The 13666-nt window shown below is 54.8% G+C and overlaps 1 protein-coding gene across 1 annotated transcript; it reads right to left on the bottom strand.

Annotated features, from left to right (window-relative positions):
* Positions 1-735: 735 nt before the first annotated feature.
* Positions 736-12761, bottom strand: C27H21orf58 (chromosome 27 C21orf58 homolog). Its single transcript, XM_087418229.1, has 8 exons — positions 12539-12761; positions 11277-11337; positions 9824-9897; positions 8802-8966; positions 6016-6127; positions 2084-2223; positions 1452-1687; positions 736-1007 (listed from the first exon to the last, which is right to left on the bottom strand). The coding sequence occupies exons 1-8, from the start codon at positions 12596-12598 to the stop codon at positions 962-964; spliced, it is 894 nt and encodes a 297-aa protein (XP_087274355.1). The 5' UTR covers positions 12599-12761; the 3' UTR covers positions 736-961.
* Positions 12762-13666: the final 905 nt, after the last annotated feature.

Genomic DNA, 13666 nt, shown 5'->3' with positions numbered 1-13666 from the left:
ATTTCCTCTCTCTGTTGAATTAATAATTATGTTGAGAAATAAAACCAAAGAGAAAAGCCATGTTAGAAAAAGTCAACGTGAAAATAGGAAATTGGGTCAGACCTTTAACTGGTGCATTTAACAAGAGACTAGATGCCCCACTCGCTGTGCTCGGGCCACCCCTCCCCTGTGGGCACACGTCACCCTCACCGCTCCGAAACCGGGCTGGCTCAGCCCAGAGCGAGCCTGCGTTCCGCCAAACGGCAACTCAAACGCCCTCTCGCTTCCTCTGACCAGCGCTCTGGAGAACGTGTGAGTGTCCAAGGATGCAAAGGGGAGACAGGGCTCCTGCTTGTGCAGAACTTAGAGAAAGAGATAATTTATCCCAAAAGGGGCCAATGAAAACATCCATAATACTTAAAAATGACATTTACGTGAAAATAATATTAAAATAGCAAGGGACCATAATTCCACCAAGAAAATAAAGTAACAATAAGTACAGAAAGTCTCAAGTTTATGTATTCGTGTCAGAAACCCAACCACCGGAGGGAACAAGTGGGACTGAGGAAGCCCCCCCTCAGCCTTTCTTCAAAAGGAACGTGTGCAGCTTCTTGTGTTTTATTTCTAGGAAGAAAAGCTATGTAAACCCACTTGCAGATCTATCCACGTACATCAACAGAGGTCACATCGTGCACGTCCTGCAGCTTCCTCCACGTTAACAGGAGACTCTCCCTCTGCCACGCCGTGGCAGACACATCTCCCAGTTATCATGCTATTTGACTGTGTTTATGGTATTTTTCCCACTGGAAGGCTTAAGATTTTATGTGGCTAAATCCATTGGTCTTTCTCCTATGGCTCCTGAGCTGTCTTTCCTGATGAAAGCCCCATTTCCTTGTGATCCTGAGTCCAGCATCCAGGGCCCACGACTGCCCCTAGCGGGAAAGCGAGGACCCTGCTGCTTGCCGGAGCCCAATCGTGGGGCTCACAGGCCCGGAGCATGTGTGGGCAGGACGCCATCGGACGCCATCCTAAAGGAAAGGCAAGATGTCTCCGGTGTCTGCCCTGGTCTGGCTCACAGACGCAGACACATCATGCTGCCAGGGCTTGGGCGGGGGGCTCTCGCAGCTGTGTTTACACTAGACATTCCCAGGGCCACCCCTACTGGGCAGGACAAATGACCTAAGCTGCAGGCAGCTTCCCTGGGAGGTTGGCCGGGGGTCCACACTCGGCCGGCTGTGGCGGCCAGGGGCTGAGTCGGCCAGGGGCTGAGGCTGCCGTGGTCCCACCCTCGTCCCTCTGGGAGACGGCAGGGCCTGCCAGGCTCCTTTCCAAATTCCCTGCTGCAGCCTGTGGACCTGACGCAGATGGGGTGTCCACTGGTTCTCAGCAAGAATGAGAAGGGGTGACTCGGCCCTGGGATCCTCCCACTCCCCAGACCCAGGAAGCTGGCCTTAAGCCCGGCCAGGACTTACGCGCTAAGGGCAGCCGCTGAGGGGCCGGCCACGTGGAGCACAGTGGGCAGGAAGCCGGCGGTAGGTGGGAGGGCAGTGGCCGAGACCACTGAGGGCCACAGGGAGTAACCCACTGGGGAGCCAGCTGCAGGGACGGCCTGCAGTGGGGCTGGGGGCGTGTAGTGGTGGTGGTGATGCACGGCTGGCGGCTTCTGCCTCTCAGTTCGCAGGATGGCGCGGTGCGCCTGCTGGGGGTCCTGGGTACAGCACACACACTGGTCCATTTCAACGGGACCCTGGGCCGCTCTCAGCCACCCCCTTTCCCTCCGCCTGGTTCCTGACTTAGGGTGGGATTGGAGCCCTGGATGGGCAGCTATGGGCAGGGGGGCCAGGAGGGGAGGGCGAGGCTCCAGCAGGGCTCATCTGGCTTAAGGAAGCAGCTTTCTGGGCCCCGAACTGCACAATCCACTCTTCATCTGGGGTGGGACAGGGGACCACTGCGGGGCTGCACAGACGGGTCACAGACCCAGAGCCAGAAATGTGCTTTTCAGAGTTAGGCAGGTGTGCAATTTCCAGAGAAAAGCCACCCCAGGTCCCCTGGTTTTGATTTGGGCGTTGCCTTTGCCTTGATGTCTGCTCCCGGCTGAGCCTACCTGCAGCGTGGGGTGCCGGGGGGCGGCCTGCGGTCCTCCAGAGGGCATGAGCGCTGAGGGGGGCAAGGCTTTGAGCATCAGGTTTTGCATGATGATCTGGTGCATCTGTGCATTCTGCATCAGCATCAGCTCCACCATGTCTGAAAGGAGAGGCCAGGAGGGGCTCGGTCATTCTAGGACGGCGGCCGATTAGCGGGCCTCTCCTGAGAACAAAGCTTCCGAGTCTCCTATTTGTTGAAATAGACGTAGTGCATTACAAGCAACGGAGACCCTTCCGCACAGGTATCCAATGTGCAGGTCTGTGGGGGCACGTCCTGGGATGTGAAACGCCTAGGTCAGAGAGTGTGCGCTTCAAAGTGCTGGTGACGGTGTCCAGCTGGGCTCCCAGGAGGCTGCTCTGCTTTGCCTTCCTGCTACAGGATTCCACAAGTCCACCTGGGCTGCATGGTGACCCCCCAAAAGTGTCTACCTCCTAGTCCCCAAGATCCCTGACTGTGACCTTAATTGGAAGAAGGGTCTTTGCAGATCTAATTAAGGATCTTGAGATGAGATCATCCTAGATTATCCAGGGGGCCCTAAATCCAAGGACAAGTGTCTTTATAAGGCAGAGGCAGAGGGAGATTTGAGACAGACAGAAGAGGAGACACAGACAGAGGAGAAGCCACATGGAGACGGGGCAGAGACAGAAGCGATGTGGCCACACGCCCAGGAACACCTGGAGCGGCCGCTGGAAGAGGCAGGAAGGATCCTCCCCAGAGCCTCTGTAGGGAGGGTAGCCCTGTGACACCTTGACTTCGGACTTCTGGCCTCCAGAATTGAGAGAGTACATCTGTGTTGTTGTAGGCCCCCCAGCTCGTGGTGCTTTGTTAAGGCAGCCCCGGGGAAATTAATATATTCACCAACCCTGGATACTATGAAATGTAAATTTGTGTCAGTGTGAGAGGTAAACACGGATTCTTTCCACAGCAACTAGGCCCTGGAAATACGGCAGCCCTTGAAGGTCCCCAGGATCTCTCTCACTCCCACTCAAACAATCTGAAGCCTGGAGGCCACGGGTGCTCCCACAGGCGCAGCCAGGAGCCAGGGTGCTGGCAGGGGTGCCGATGCCCTTCCACTCAAACCGCAACTCTTTCTGGGGTCTCCCGCCTGCCGGCCCACCCCGCAGATTTTGGACTAGCTAAGCCTTCTTGACCACATGGGCCAATTCCTTAAAAGACATCTTTCTCTCTCTCTATGCATATCCTGTTGGCTCTGTTTCTCTGGAGAGCCCTGACTAACGCAGATTTTGCCACAGGTGCCACGGGGGGCGGGAGGACAGAGCCTGGGTCTTGCAGCAACACAGCTGTGGGAACTCTTACCTACAAGATAAGACAGTGGGGAGGTTGATCCTGGCATTCTGGGCCAAGACCCTGGAGGAGACTACGTGGGCCTGGGCCTGGGGCAGCCCCGTCCAGCAGCAGCAGCAAGCCCTCTGAGGGGAAGGTCCCCCAATGGGGTCTGCAGGATCCCCACTTGTAGACTAAAGTGTGAGAAGATTAGACAGCAGGAGGGTGCAGACACAGACCCACGCCCGCTGCTGCCTCATGACAAAGGTCGGTGCAGTGGGGAGACAGGGTTGAATTGACATCCATGGCAAAACCCATGATGACCCCTAACTCGAAGCACACACAAAAATCTACTCCAGACAGATTGAAAATCTGAGTGTAAAAGATAAACAAAGCCACAGGAGAAAATAAAGAAGGGCATTCATGACCTCGAGTGGGCCAGGTCTCTCTCTGCGAGAGAGGGAACGCTGAGGTGCTGCCGGGGGCTTATGAAGGATCATCTCACGATGATAGAAATGATTTGAATTTACCTAATAGGTAAATTCAAACAGTATTTTGTGTATGAAATTGCACTAGTGTCTACTTTTGTGAAGCTCTTCTCAGAGGTGGAGCTGAAAGGGAGCAGGACTGGGTCAGGCCAGAGAAGCAAGGGAGCCAAGGGTCCCAAGTTCCTTTTGTTACAGGGGAGGAGGTGGCTCAAGATAGTGTGTGTTTAATTTTATATGAAACAGCCCAAGAGTTCTCCAAAGTGGTTGTTACAGTACTTTTGAGATTTTGTATTTTTACCTTTAAATATTTGATTCAGTCAGGACTTGTTTGGTATAAGGAGTGGGGTAAGGAGTTTGACTTTACTTTTTCTAAGTAGCTAGCTACTTACTGAATATTTCATTCTTTGCCACTGATTTTAAACACCACTTTTTCTCTTTTAGGCACACAAGCATTTGCACACACATACGGCACACGTGCACGCACACAAACACAGATCACCACACGCATGGTTTGCTCGGTTTGCCTCTGGACCCTAACAGGCTGTCACTAAAGTTCGCCGGGAAGAACCAGCAGTGAGTCATGAGGAGAGACGCAGATGCCCCTGGGAGTGCACACGCTGTGTCTCTGCAGCTCCAGGGGCACCTGTGTGGGTCACAGTGTGAACAGGCCCCGCGTGGGCTGTGTGGCCACCTTGGACCAGGCCTGTGTATTAACAGCACACGGTGGAGCCACAGTAACTAAACAGGCTGGTACTGGTCACTGGGATGGAACTGAGAACACTGCTCAGAAGACTGATTCCACACACGGGTCTGCCCCTAGACTCCTAATCCATCAGTCTTTAGGGAAATGCAAATTAAAACTACAGTGAACTACCACTAGCCTGCTATTAAAATGGCTGAGATTAAAAAGACTGACCAGACCAAGTGCTGGTGAGGATGTGAAGGAAGTGGAACTCTCATACGTGGCTGGTGGGAGCGTAAAATGGTGCAGACACTATGGAAACAGTTTGGCCATTTTTTGAAAAGGTAAACACACACCTGCCATATCATTCAGCCATTATTCCACTCCTAGGTAATTACTCAAGAGAAATGAAAACCTATGTCCGCGGGAAGACTCAGACATGAATGTCCATGGAGCTTTTGTGGTGCTAACAGAAAACTGGAAAGAACCCAAAGGTCCATCAACAGGTGAAAGGAGATGTAGACGGGCCCATCCACACAGTGGAGTGTTACTCAGCAATGGCAAGAGTCATGGTTTGATGCACCCAACTAGAGTGATGAGATTAAAACCATTCTGCTGAGTGAAAGAAGGCACATAAAAAAGAGTACGTACTGTGTGATTCCATTTATATAAAAATCTAGAAAATGCTAACTAACACAGCATGGCGAAAGCTGACCAGCAGTTGCTTGTGGGGGGCAAGAAGGAGGGAGTAAGCAGGGCCATGGAAAACTTGCAGGGTGATGGATGTGTTCACATCCTTGATTTAGTGATGGGTTCACAGGTATTTACATATGTCAAAACTTATGAAATTGTACACTTTGTGCAATTTATTCTATGTCATCTCAATAAAGCTGTTTTAAAGTCAAATATTTAAAGGTTATTTAAAAAGCAGCAGCGGGCTGGCTCCGTGGCTTGGCGGTTAAGTGCGCGCGCTCTGATGCTGGCGGCCCGGGTTCGGATCCCGGGGGCGCCCCGAGGCACCACTTCTCCGTCCAACGTGAGGCCGGGTCCCATGTACAGCAACTGGAAGGATGTGAACCTATGACATACGGCTATCTACTGGGGCTTTGGGGGGAAAAAACTGAATAAATAAAATCTTAAAAAGCAGCAGCAAATTAACCAAGGTTTTGGTAGAGCTAATAATTGGATGAGTTGGGACTGGAGCCCAATTCCTTCAATCCTAGTCTAGGCCTCTTTCTTTTACCTCTTACTTTCTTCCCTCAGATTGTCCACCATATAAGGATTTTTCAAAGTTAAAATTATTTTCATCTTTCATGTAAATACATAGCTTCAGTTGAGTAGACAACAGCTGACCCTATGTAACTATCCTGATTAGAAAATATTTTTTGTTTCAGTTGAGAATTTCATAAACTCATAACAATTTAATGGAACACTTACCTTCCTTAATACTTCCTGACCTTTGAGTGGGGAAGGCCTGGGGAGGGGGAATCTGTGCTATGAGTGGCTGCTGAGGCAGCTGCTGAATGATGGTGGCAGGAGGCTGGGGGACCTAGGAAAAGCCAGATGGAAAGTTACCTGAAAGTGCCCTTGGAGAGAGTGTTCTACAGCATCCACCCATGCACCCATCTACCCATCTGTCTACCAACCCACTCACCCACCCACTCACTCACTCAACCACCCACTCACTCACTCAACCACCCATCCATCCACCCGCCCACCCACCCATCTAGCCACCTGTCTGCCAGCCCACCCACCCACCCACCCACCCACTCACTCACCCATCCATCCACCCACCCACTCATCTACCCATCTATCTACCAACCCACTCACCCACCCACTCACTCACCCATCCATCCACCCACCCACCCATCTACCCATCTGTCTACCAGTCCACCCACCCACCCACTCACTCACCCATCCATCCACCCACCCACCCACCCACACATCTATCTGGTCATCCATCTATCCACCCATCCATCCAAGGGGAAATTTAAAGGATTAACCCTAGAGGTTAAATAGATGGCTGCATAGATAGATATTTGAGTCTGGGTATCACTTAGGACATGGTATATTATGGACTGAATGTTTGTGTCCCCACTAAATTCATATGTTGAAGCCCCAATCTCCAATATGACTGTATTTGGAGACAGGGCCTGTGAGAAAGTGATAAAGGTTAAATGAGGTCATAAGGGTGGTTCCCTAATAATAATAAGAAGAGACACCAGAGCTCTCTCTGCCATGTGAGGACACAGCAAGAAGGCAGAAATCTACAAGTCAGGAAGAGAGCTCTCACCATGAACCGGATTGGCCGGCATCTTGACCTGGGACGTCCTGCCTCCAGAACTGGGAGAAAATAAGTTTCTATTGTTTAAGCTGCCCAGTCTGTGGTATTTGTTATGGCAGCCCAAGCTGACTGAGACATGGTATTTTTAGTGTTTGCCACATTTCCTGTATTCAGCAGGCTAAGTCAATCCCTCATTTCATTAATTCTGCTTTAGTAGAGGCATCCACGGAATCTGTCATGAAATAACCTGCACTTCTCTCCTGAGTTAAAAACACGCAACAATCCAGCATGCACTGGGTGAGCCTGCACCAGAGAGACCACTTACGTTAATCCTTCCTGGAGGTACGGGCCCTGACCTTGTCCCTTCTTCCTCAGCTCACAGAAAGGGTGGCCGGCAAAGGAGGTCGGCACTCTCTCTCTGTGGAGGCCTAGACAGTAAGTCATCTGGGCTTTGGGGGCCACGCAGCCTCAGTTGCAGCTACTCTACTCTGTCGTTCTAGGTTGAGAGTGGCCACAGGCGTGGCAGCAAATGAGGCTGGTCCAATGAAACTTTATTTATGAACACAGATTGGCATTTCCTATCATTGTAATGTGTTACAGATTATCCTCCTTCTTTTGATTTTTCCCCAAACATTTAGAAGTGTAAAACCATTCTTAGCTTGCAGGTGGTACAGAAACAGATGGCAGGCCAGGCTCGGCCCATAGCCATAGTTTGCTACCCCAGCACAGCCCGAAGAGCCATTCTCAGAGCGGCTGTGCCTATCTTGGCTGATGGGACCTGCTACCTAGGGGTCTCCGAGTCCAGCTTCTAGGAAATTCATTGTAATGACCAAGCGTCCTGCCTGCCCGCCCTCGGTGTCTTGGGGCCGAGACTGAAATGTGCAAGCATGCCTGGGCCCTGATGGAGTGCAGTGTGTAAACATGTTTGGGCTTGGGGACAGCCTCCTGTAGCTACACCCCCACTACTCCCACCCTTTCTGGAAGGAGGTTCCAGGTGTTGGAAGACGGGAACATGCAGGCTGGGGATACCTGGCACCTGGACACAGACAGCCCAGGGGCAAAGGGGGCTGTGCGGGCTCTGTTAGCATGGGTCCCTCTGAGACAGCCCCTTCCCACTCCATTCCCCCCACCATATGTTGCCAGCGTCCTCTCCCAAAGGACAAATGCCCTCCAGGTCATGGAGGGAGACTGCCGGCACCATCAGTCTCCCTGGCCAGTCAGTCCAGAACCTTCTTAACTGGACCCTGCCCACCTCCTTGGCCTCTCTTCTCCCTGGTCACATTGAACTTCTCCTGAGGCTTCGAGGTGCCAGGTCCTGGCTTCCGTCCCTCCTCTGGGCACCCAGCGGCCCTCCAATACACTCCCTTTCGCTTAAGAAAGTAGGAGTTGTTTTCCGTTGCTTGTACCTAGGATGCTGAATGAAGGTGTGAGGACCCCAAAATTGGAACACTCTTTTACCTTTTTAAATTCTGCCCTTGAAATTAGGGTCTTAAGCTTCCCCTGGTCATTATGAAGTTTCGAAAAAGAGTTGACACCCTTCTTCCCCAAATTCAGGGCCCTCCTGGTGCTGAATCCCCCTGATCCTTCTGCTCCTGGTGAAAAGTTAGGACTGGGGCTAGAGCCCGGAAGGCCAAGCTGGGAGCCCAGCCCCTCATCTGTAATGAGGGGACAAGACCACCTCCTCCCCAAAGGCAGTCTCAGGGTGCCTGCGAGGACTGACAGAGATGAGCCACCGAAGTCCCTGTACAGTGCTCGGGACACAGTAAATGCAGCCACTGTTGGCTCTGAGCCACTGAGCACCTTCAGAGCACTTTTGTGATGCTGCTGAGGTTGGCCGAGAGGTGTGGGAGAGGAGCCGCCATCTCTGCTCAGATGAGAGGTCTCTGTGCCACCTCACCCACCTTGGTTCTGCCCTGGGTTCACCATGACGAAGACTTACGGAGTGTTGGATGATCCGTGGCGACTCCAGGGCCGGTGGGGGTGGGGAGGCTGCGGGGTAGATTCCCATGGGGGGCACTTCTGGGGGCAGCCCTGACCCCTGGGCTCCTCTGTTCACCCCCCTCCAGGCGTGGGCGCGGGAGAGCTCTTCCAGGAGGTGATGTTCCTGCAACGCCAATGCAGAGCCTGCTGCACCGAGCGGGGAGCCACAAACGCTCAGTGAGGAGGCCCGGGGAGGAGGCCCGGTGGGGAAGTGGCGTGTTCTGGGCTTGTCCTCCGCCTGCACGGCAGCGCCAACGTACAGACGTGTGCCCTCTGCGTGGGCGGCCTTCGGACTGGCCGTCACTAGTCTCCACTGGGCTCTCCTCCCGCCCCCACTCAAGGCGCGAGTGCAGTCCCTCTGGAATCAGAGCCCTGGAAAGCAAAGCCTGAAGGCCCCGCACGCGGGGCACAGGTGAGCATAACGCTTCTTTCCAAATTCACCAAATAACATGAACTAGCTCTGGGTGTTCTTTTTTTCCAGACAGCAGAGTATATTGTCTCCTTCCGACTTCCACATCTACTTTACTGCAAAGCACACGTTTCCATAACCATCCGTCTGGAATCACATGCATCGCGCACGGGCATTCCCTGCTGCTGGTGAGTTGAGTTCAGATGGAGCCCCTGAGCATTTCAGAATCCCACTTTCTGGGGGAACGGGGCCCTTTGCACAGCATTTCCACCTTGGATAATGTGCAACCAAAGCAGGTTTTTAGCTAGTAACACCCCTGCTAGAGCCCAGACTGCAGAAAGTGTGTGTGCCTGTTTGACTTTCCCCGTGAGGTCTGTGATCTGGGTGTGAGGCCTCGTAGCTGCTCACGATTCATGAATTATCCATCCACAAGTCACAAACATCAGAGAGCCAGCGCTGAGTCCAGAAAGACCCCCCCCACACACACTGTGCCTCCTGTCTGAGCGCAGTGGCCAGTAGTTTCAGCCACAGAGATCTCGGGCCTAGGCTTGCTGTGACCCTGGGGCGCCTACCCAGAGTCTCTGCAGAAGGTCCTTCCTCCTCAGCAGAGCACTCTGCAGGGCTGCGGCCGGCCTGTCCTCGTCTCCTGGAGGGAAGCACGCAGTGAGGAACACTTCAAGTCTCATCACCGCAGACCCCATCAGAACGCCCCGACCTCACCCGCCCCGGCGCCAGGGGTGACCTGGGCTCAGGCTTCCTGTGAACCCCTGTCCCGGAGAAGGAGGGACAGTGCCTGGGGGGAGCGAGATCAGGGGCCACCCCATCGGGGGTTATGTGGGCCACAGGCGGGCACTCAGGGAGCCCCATCTTTGAGTTGGGGCCTGTCCAGTGGATCATCTTATTCCTGGAAAGGAGCTGGAAGTCACACAGCACAGATTCCTATCCGGGGCCCAGGTACCCCTTGCTCCTGCAGCACCCGTGGTAGAAAGCCCCTCAGGCTCTGCTGGATGCCAATGAAAGGAAGGAGGCCCTCACAGGGCTTGGTGGTGACCACAACCAGGTGGTGAGCCCAGTGGCCCCAAGCTGCCTGGAGGCTGGCGTGGTCTGCCAAGCCGCAGGTGATGCCATCTGCAGCATCCTTAGGTCCATGCCTCTCCGAGGAACGGGACCCCATTCGAGAGAAGGCTCTAGAAGGCGTCTGGCTCTGGCCTCCTTTCCTCTGGGCACAACAGGCCTGCCCCCCTCCACTGGGGGGTGCCCAGAGCAGCCTCACCTTGGAGGGTCCCCAGGAACACCTGCCCCCAGCCCACTTGCACTGCTCTGTGGTTCTGCTCACGCCTCTTGGGCAGGTGACCTGGTTTGGGATTTTCTATCTGGATTTGGGCCCAGGGCTCTGCCTGCTGCCCTCAGGAGCTGCCTGGAGCCCCCACAGCCCTAGGGGCTATCCCACATATTAAAGAACAAGCAATGCTCTGCAGGCCTCCCCAGCACCTTGCCCAGATGTCCCCGAATCCAGACCCTGTCACCGGGGAAAAGGGTCCCCTCTCCTGGTCCTATGGCCTGAGCATCTGACCACAGGCCAGGGTCAGCGGACGCACGGGGGTGTCTGGTCTGGACACCTGAAGATGGATGGAACGGGATGAGTCCCCCACATGCCCTCACCCCAGAGCAGGCTCAGGGCAACATGAGTCTAATCTGGATGTGGCCACTTCTGAGCTGGGCAACCTGGGGCAGATTATCAGACCTCTCTGTGCCTCCACTGTCTCATCTGCAAAGTGGGAATGAAGAATGTACTCCCTCTTGGGGTTTGCAGACTAAAGGTGACAAAGTATGAGGTGTGCCTAGCGGAGCACCTGGTGTGTGTGGGTGTGTGTGTGTGTTAAAGATGAAAACAACAGCCTTTCAGCTCTGAATGAAAAGAAGAGTCTTAAGGACAGTCTTGCTGTGACAGGAGGCAGGGAGGGACCTGAGCTGACGGGAGTGTCGTGCCTGCCTATAGGGCTCCATGCAGCCCGGGGCTCTTACCTGGCACGAGGCGAGGGTCCTCAGACTCCCCCTCCACGTTCTCACGCTCTTGCTCCAGTTTCTGTGAGGAAAAGAGGCCATGACGGGGACACGCACTCAGACACAGGCTCAGTGTGAGCGACTGGCTCAGAGGGTTCCGAGGGTTCTGAAGGGACCAGCGCCCCAGACAGAGGGGACTGGGAGCAGGAAGTGCTATGTGACGGAGGTCTGCGACAGGTGGCAAGGGTCACATACTCTCTTAGGGACCATGTGAGTCACGCTGTCCGTGCAACGCCCATACGTTGCACCTTGAAATCAAAGGCAGATGCTCTGAAGTGTATGGCCCCCTTCAGGCAGCTTTCTGAAGAGCTTGACTCAGTCCAGTTCTGTGGCCCTGACCACCCGGACCACCCTGACCACCCCTTCTGAGCCCTGGGCTGAGGAGCCATAGTCTGGGCCCAACCTGGGGTGACCCCTGCTGCCCCCTCCACGGGGAGCTTGGGGCTGCGGGGCATCAGAAGAGGAATAGAGCAGGCGCAGGGACATGGAGGAGCTGCTGCACTGGGTGGCTGTGAGGACGTCCGGTCCTGGGCCATGAAGACCCTCAGAGAAAGATAAGAAAACTGGTGTGGAAGGGCCAGCCCGGTGGTGCAGCGGTTAAGTGCGCGCGCTCCGCTTCGGGGGCCCAAGGTTCGCAGGTTCAGATCCCGGGCGCGCACGGATGCACGGCTTGTCAAGCCATGCTGTGGCGGCGTCCCATATAAAGTGGGGGAAGATGGGCACAGATGTTAGCCCAGGGCCAATCTTCCTCAGCAGAAAAAAAAAAAACTGGAGGATTGGCATTGGATGTTAGCTCAGGGCTGATCTTCCTCACCAAAAAAAACAAAACATAACAAAAACAAAAACAAAAGAAGACTGGTGTGGGGACGGGTCCATCAGGCCCAGCCTGCAAGGCTGTGGGCCCGGCACTGGGCAGGGTTCCCATCTTCCCTTAAACACTGAAGCCGCGTGGCTCTATGGTGGAGCTTCACGGGGCCCTGGGTCTGCTCTAGCCCCTGGGTGCGTGCCTGCCTCCTGGCTATAGAAACTGTGGGAAGAATCTACTGGGTTCTATGTAAATGCAGAGAAGAAAAGCCAAGAAACCACTGTCCTTCATTACAAGGCTAAAAACCACCACAAAGGTTTTGCTTTGGAAGCAGCAGTGTACTCACAGGTATAACATCTCACTTTTTGAAGCTGCACTCCCTAAACAAGTTAAAAACACAATTGCCCTGCTATCTTACCTTCTCCAAGAGTTTCAGCGTCAGTCGAGTCATCTGATCTGCCAGTGAGGAGTCCAGCATCCCAGGACCACAGGAGAGGGGATGCCCAAGCCCACCTCCCTCCCTGGTTCTCAGTGATCTGCAGGAAAGACCCGCTCAGCTACAAGGAGCAGCCCCAGCCCTGGTGTCATTGGAGGATTTCCACCCCTGGCTTGGTTCACCTCCTGGAGACTGGCCTCTGTGGGAGGGTTGCTACATCCCTCTGGACTGCAGAGCCTCTGCAGCCCACAAGTCATCACCTTGGCAGTTGCCAGGCGCCGCGGACACAGGGAGGCCCCAGGTTGCCAGGTTTCCACTGAGAGTCCTTCCTATGCCCCGCCTGCTCTCCAAAGGGGTTACCTGTAAACACTGCTGACTCCCAGGTATGCCAGGGGCTCACCAGGAAGGCAAAAGTGGCAGCAGCTGGTGCCAGAGGGCAGTGCGTGGCCCTGGGGAGGGGGGGACAGTCCAGACCCCTCATACACCACCCCACCCTCAGGACAGAGCCCAGAAGAGTGTGGGGTTGGAGGACAGGGCAGCTGCATCCATCCCCCATGTACTGCAGGGGCCTGCTGCCCCCTTACCCATTACCACCTCCGGGAGGCCATCAAGCCCCTCCCTAGGACCCTCAGAGCCAGATAGGAGTGAAGCCCGGACACCAAGGGGACAGGGTAGGAGCACCACCTCCCTGTGGATTTCAGGAAATTCTGTGCGGCAGCAGAGGTGGCGCCAAGGAGCTGGCCAATGTCTCGCCTAGGGACTTCTGGGTGGGGGTCACAGTGGCCCCCCACACAGGCACCTATCTGGCACCTCACAGGACACAGGGCCACCCGGGGCCACCACCCCTCCAGGAGGGGATGTGACTCCAGCGTTGGTACTGCCCTGCGGGGACCCCAGCCCCAGGGTGGGGATCCTGGTGGCCGAGGGACGGGGGCACCTGGGGGCGGGACCTCCAGCCAGGTCAGCACTCTGTCATGACCCACCTGAGGCCAGGGCTTGTCTGCAGGGCTGCAAGTAGGGAGGGGTGCGCCCAGCAAGGGAAGCCTTTTATAATTGGTGCTTCACACAGAGGCCAGGGCACAAACAGATAAAGGTCGCCCTTCATTTGCA

Source organism: Ceratotherium simum, chromosome 27, assembly GCF_057802395.1.
Source record: "Ceratotherium simum simum isolate JZ-2026a chromosome 27, ASM5780239v1, whole genome shotgun sequence".
Classification (NCBI taxonomy): Eukaryota; Metazoa; Chordata; class Mammalia; order Perissodactyla; family Rhinocerotidae; genus Ceratotherium; species Ceratotherium simum.
Note: the sequence above shows the minus strand (reverse complement) of the source record. Positions and strands in the feature narration are given on the sequence as shown.

What these genes read in the sequence shown, in the direction of transcription:
- C27H21orf58 (XM_087418229.1), bottom strand. Translation starts at nt 12,598, where the DNA reads ATGCTGGACTCCTCACTGGCAGATCAGATGACTCGACTGACGCTGAAA. An exon ending in GGACCCTCGCCTCGTGCCAG is followed by an intron (nt 9,898 to 11,276) that starts GTAAGAGCCCCG and finishes GCTTCCCTCCAG; the next exon opens with GAGACGAGGACAGGCCGGCC. An exon ending in GTCAGGAAGTATTAAGGAAG is followed by an intron (nt 2,224 to 6,015) that starts GTAAGTGTTCCA and finishes CTCTCCTTTCAG; the next exon opens with ACATGGTGGAGCTGATGCTG.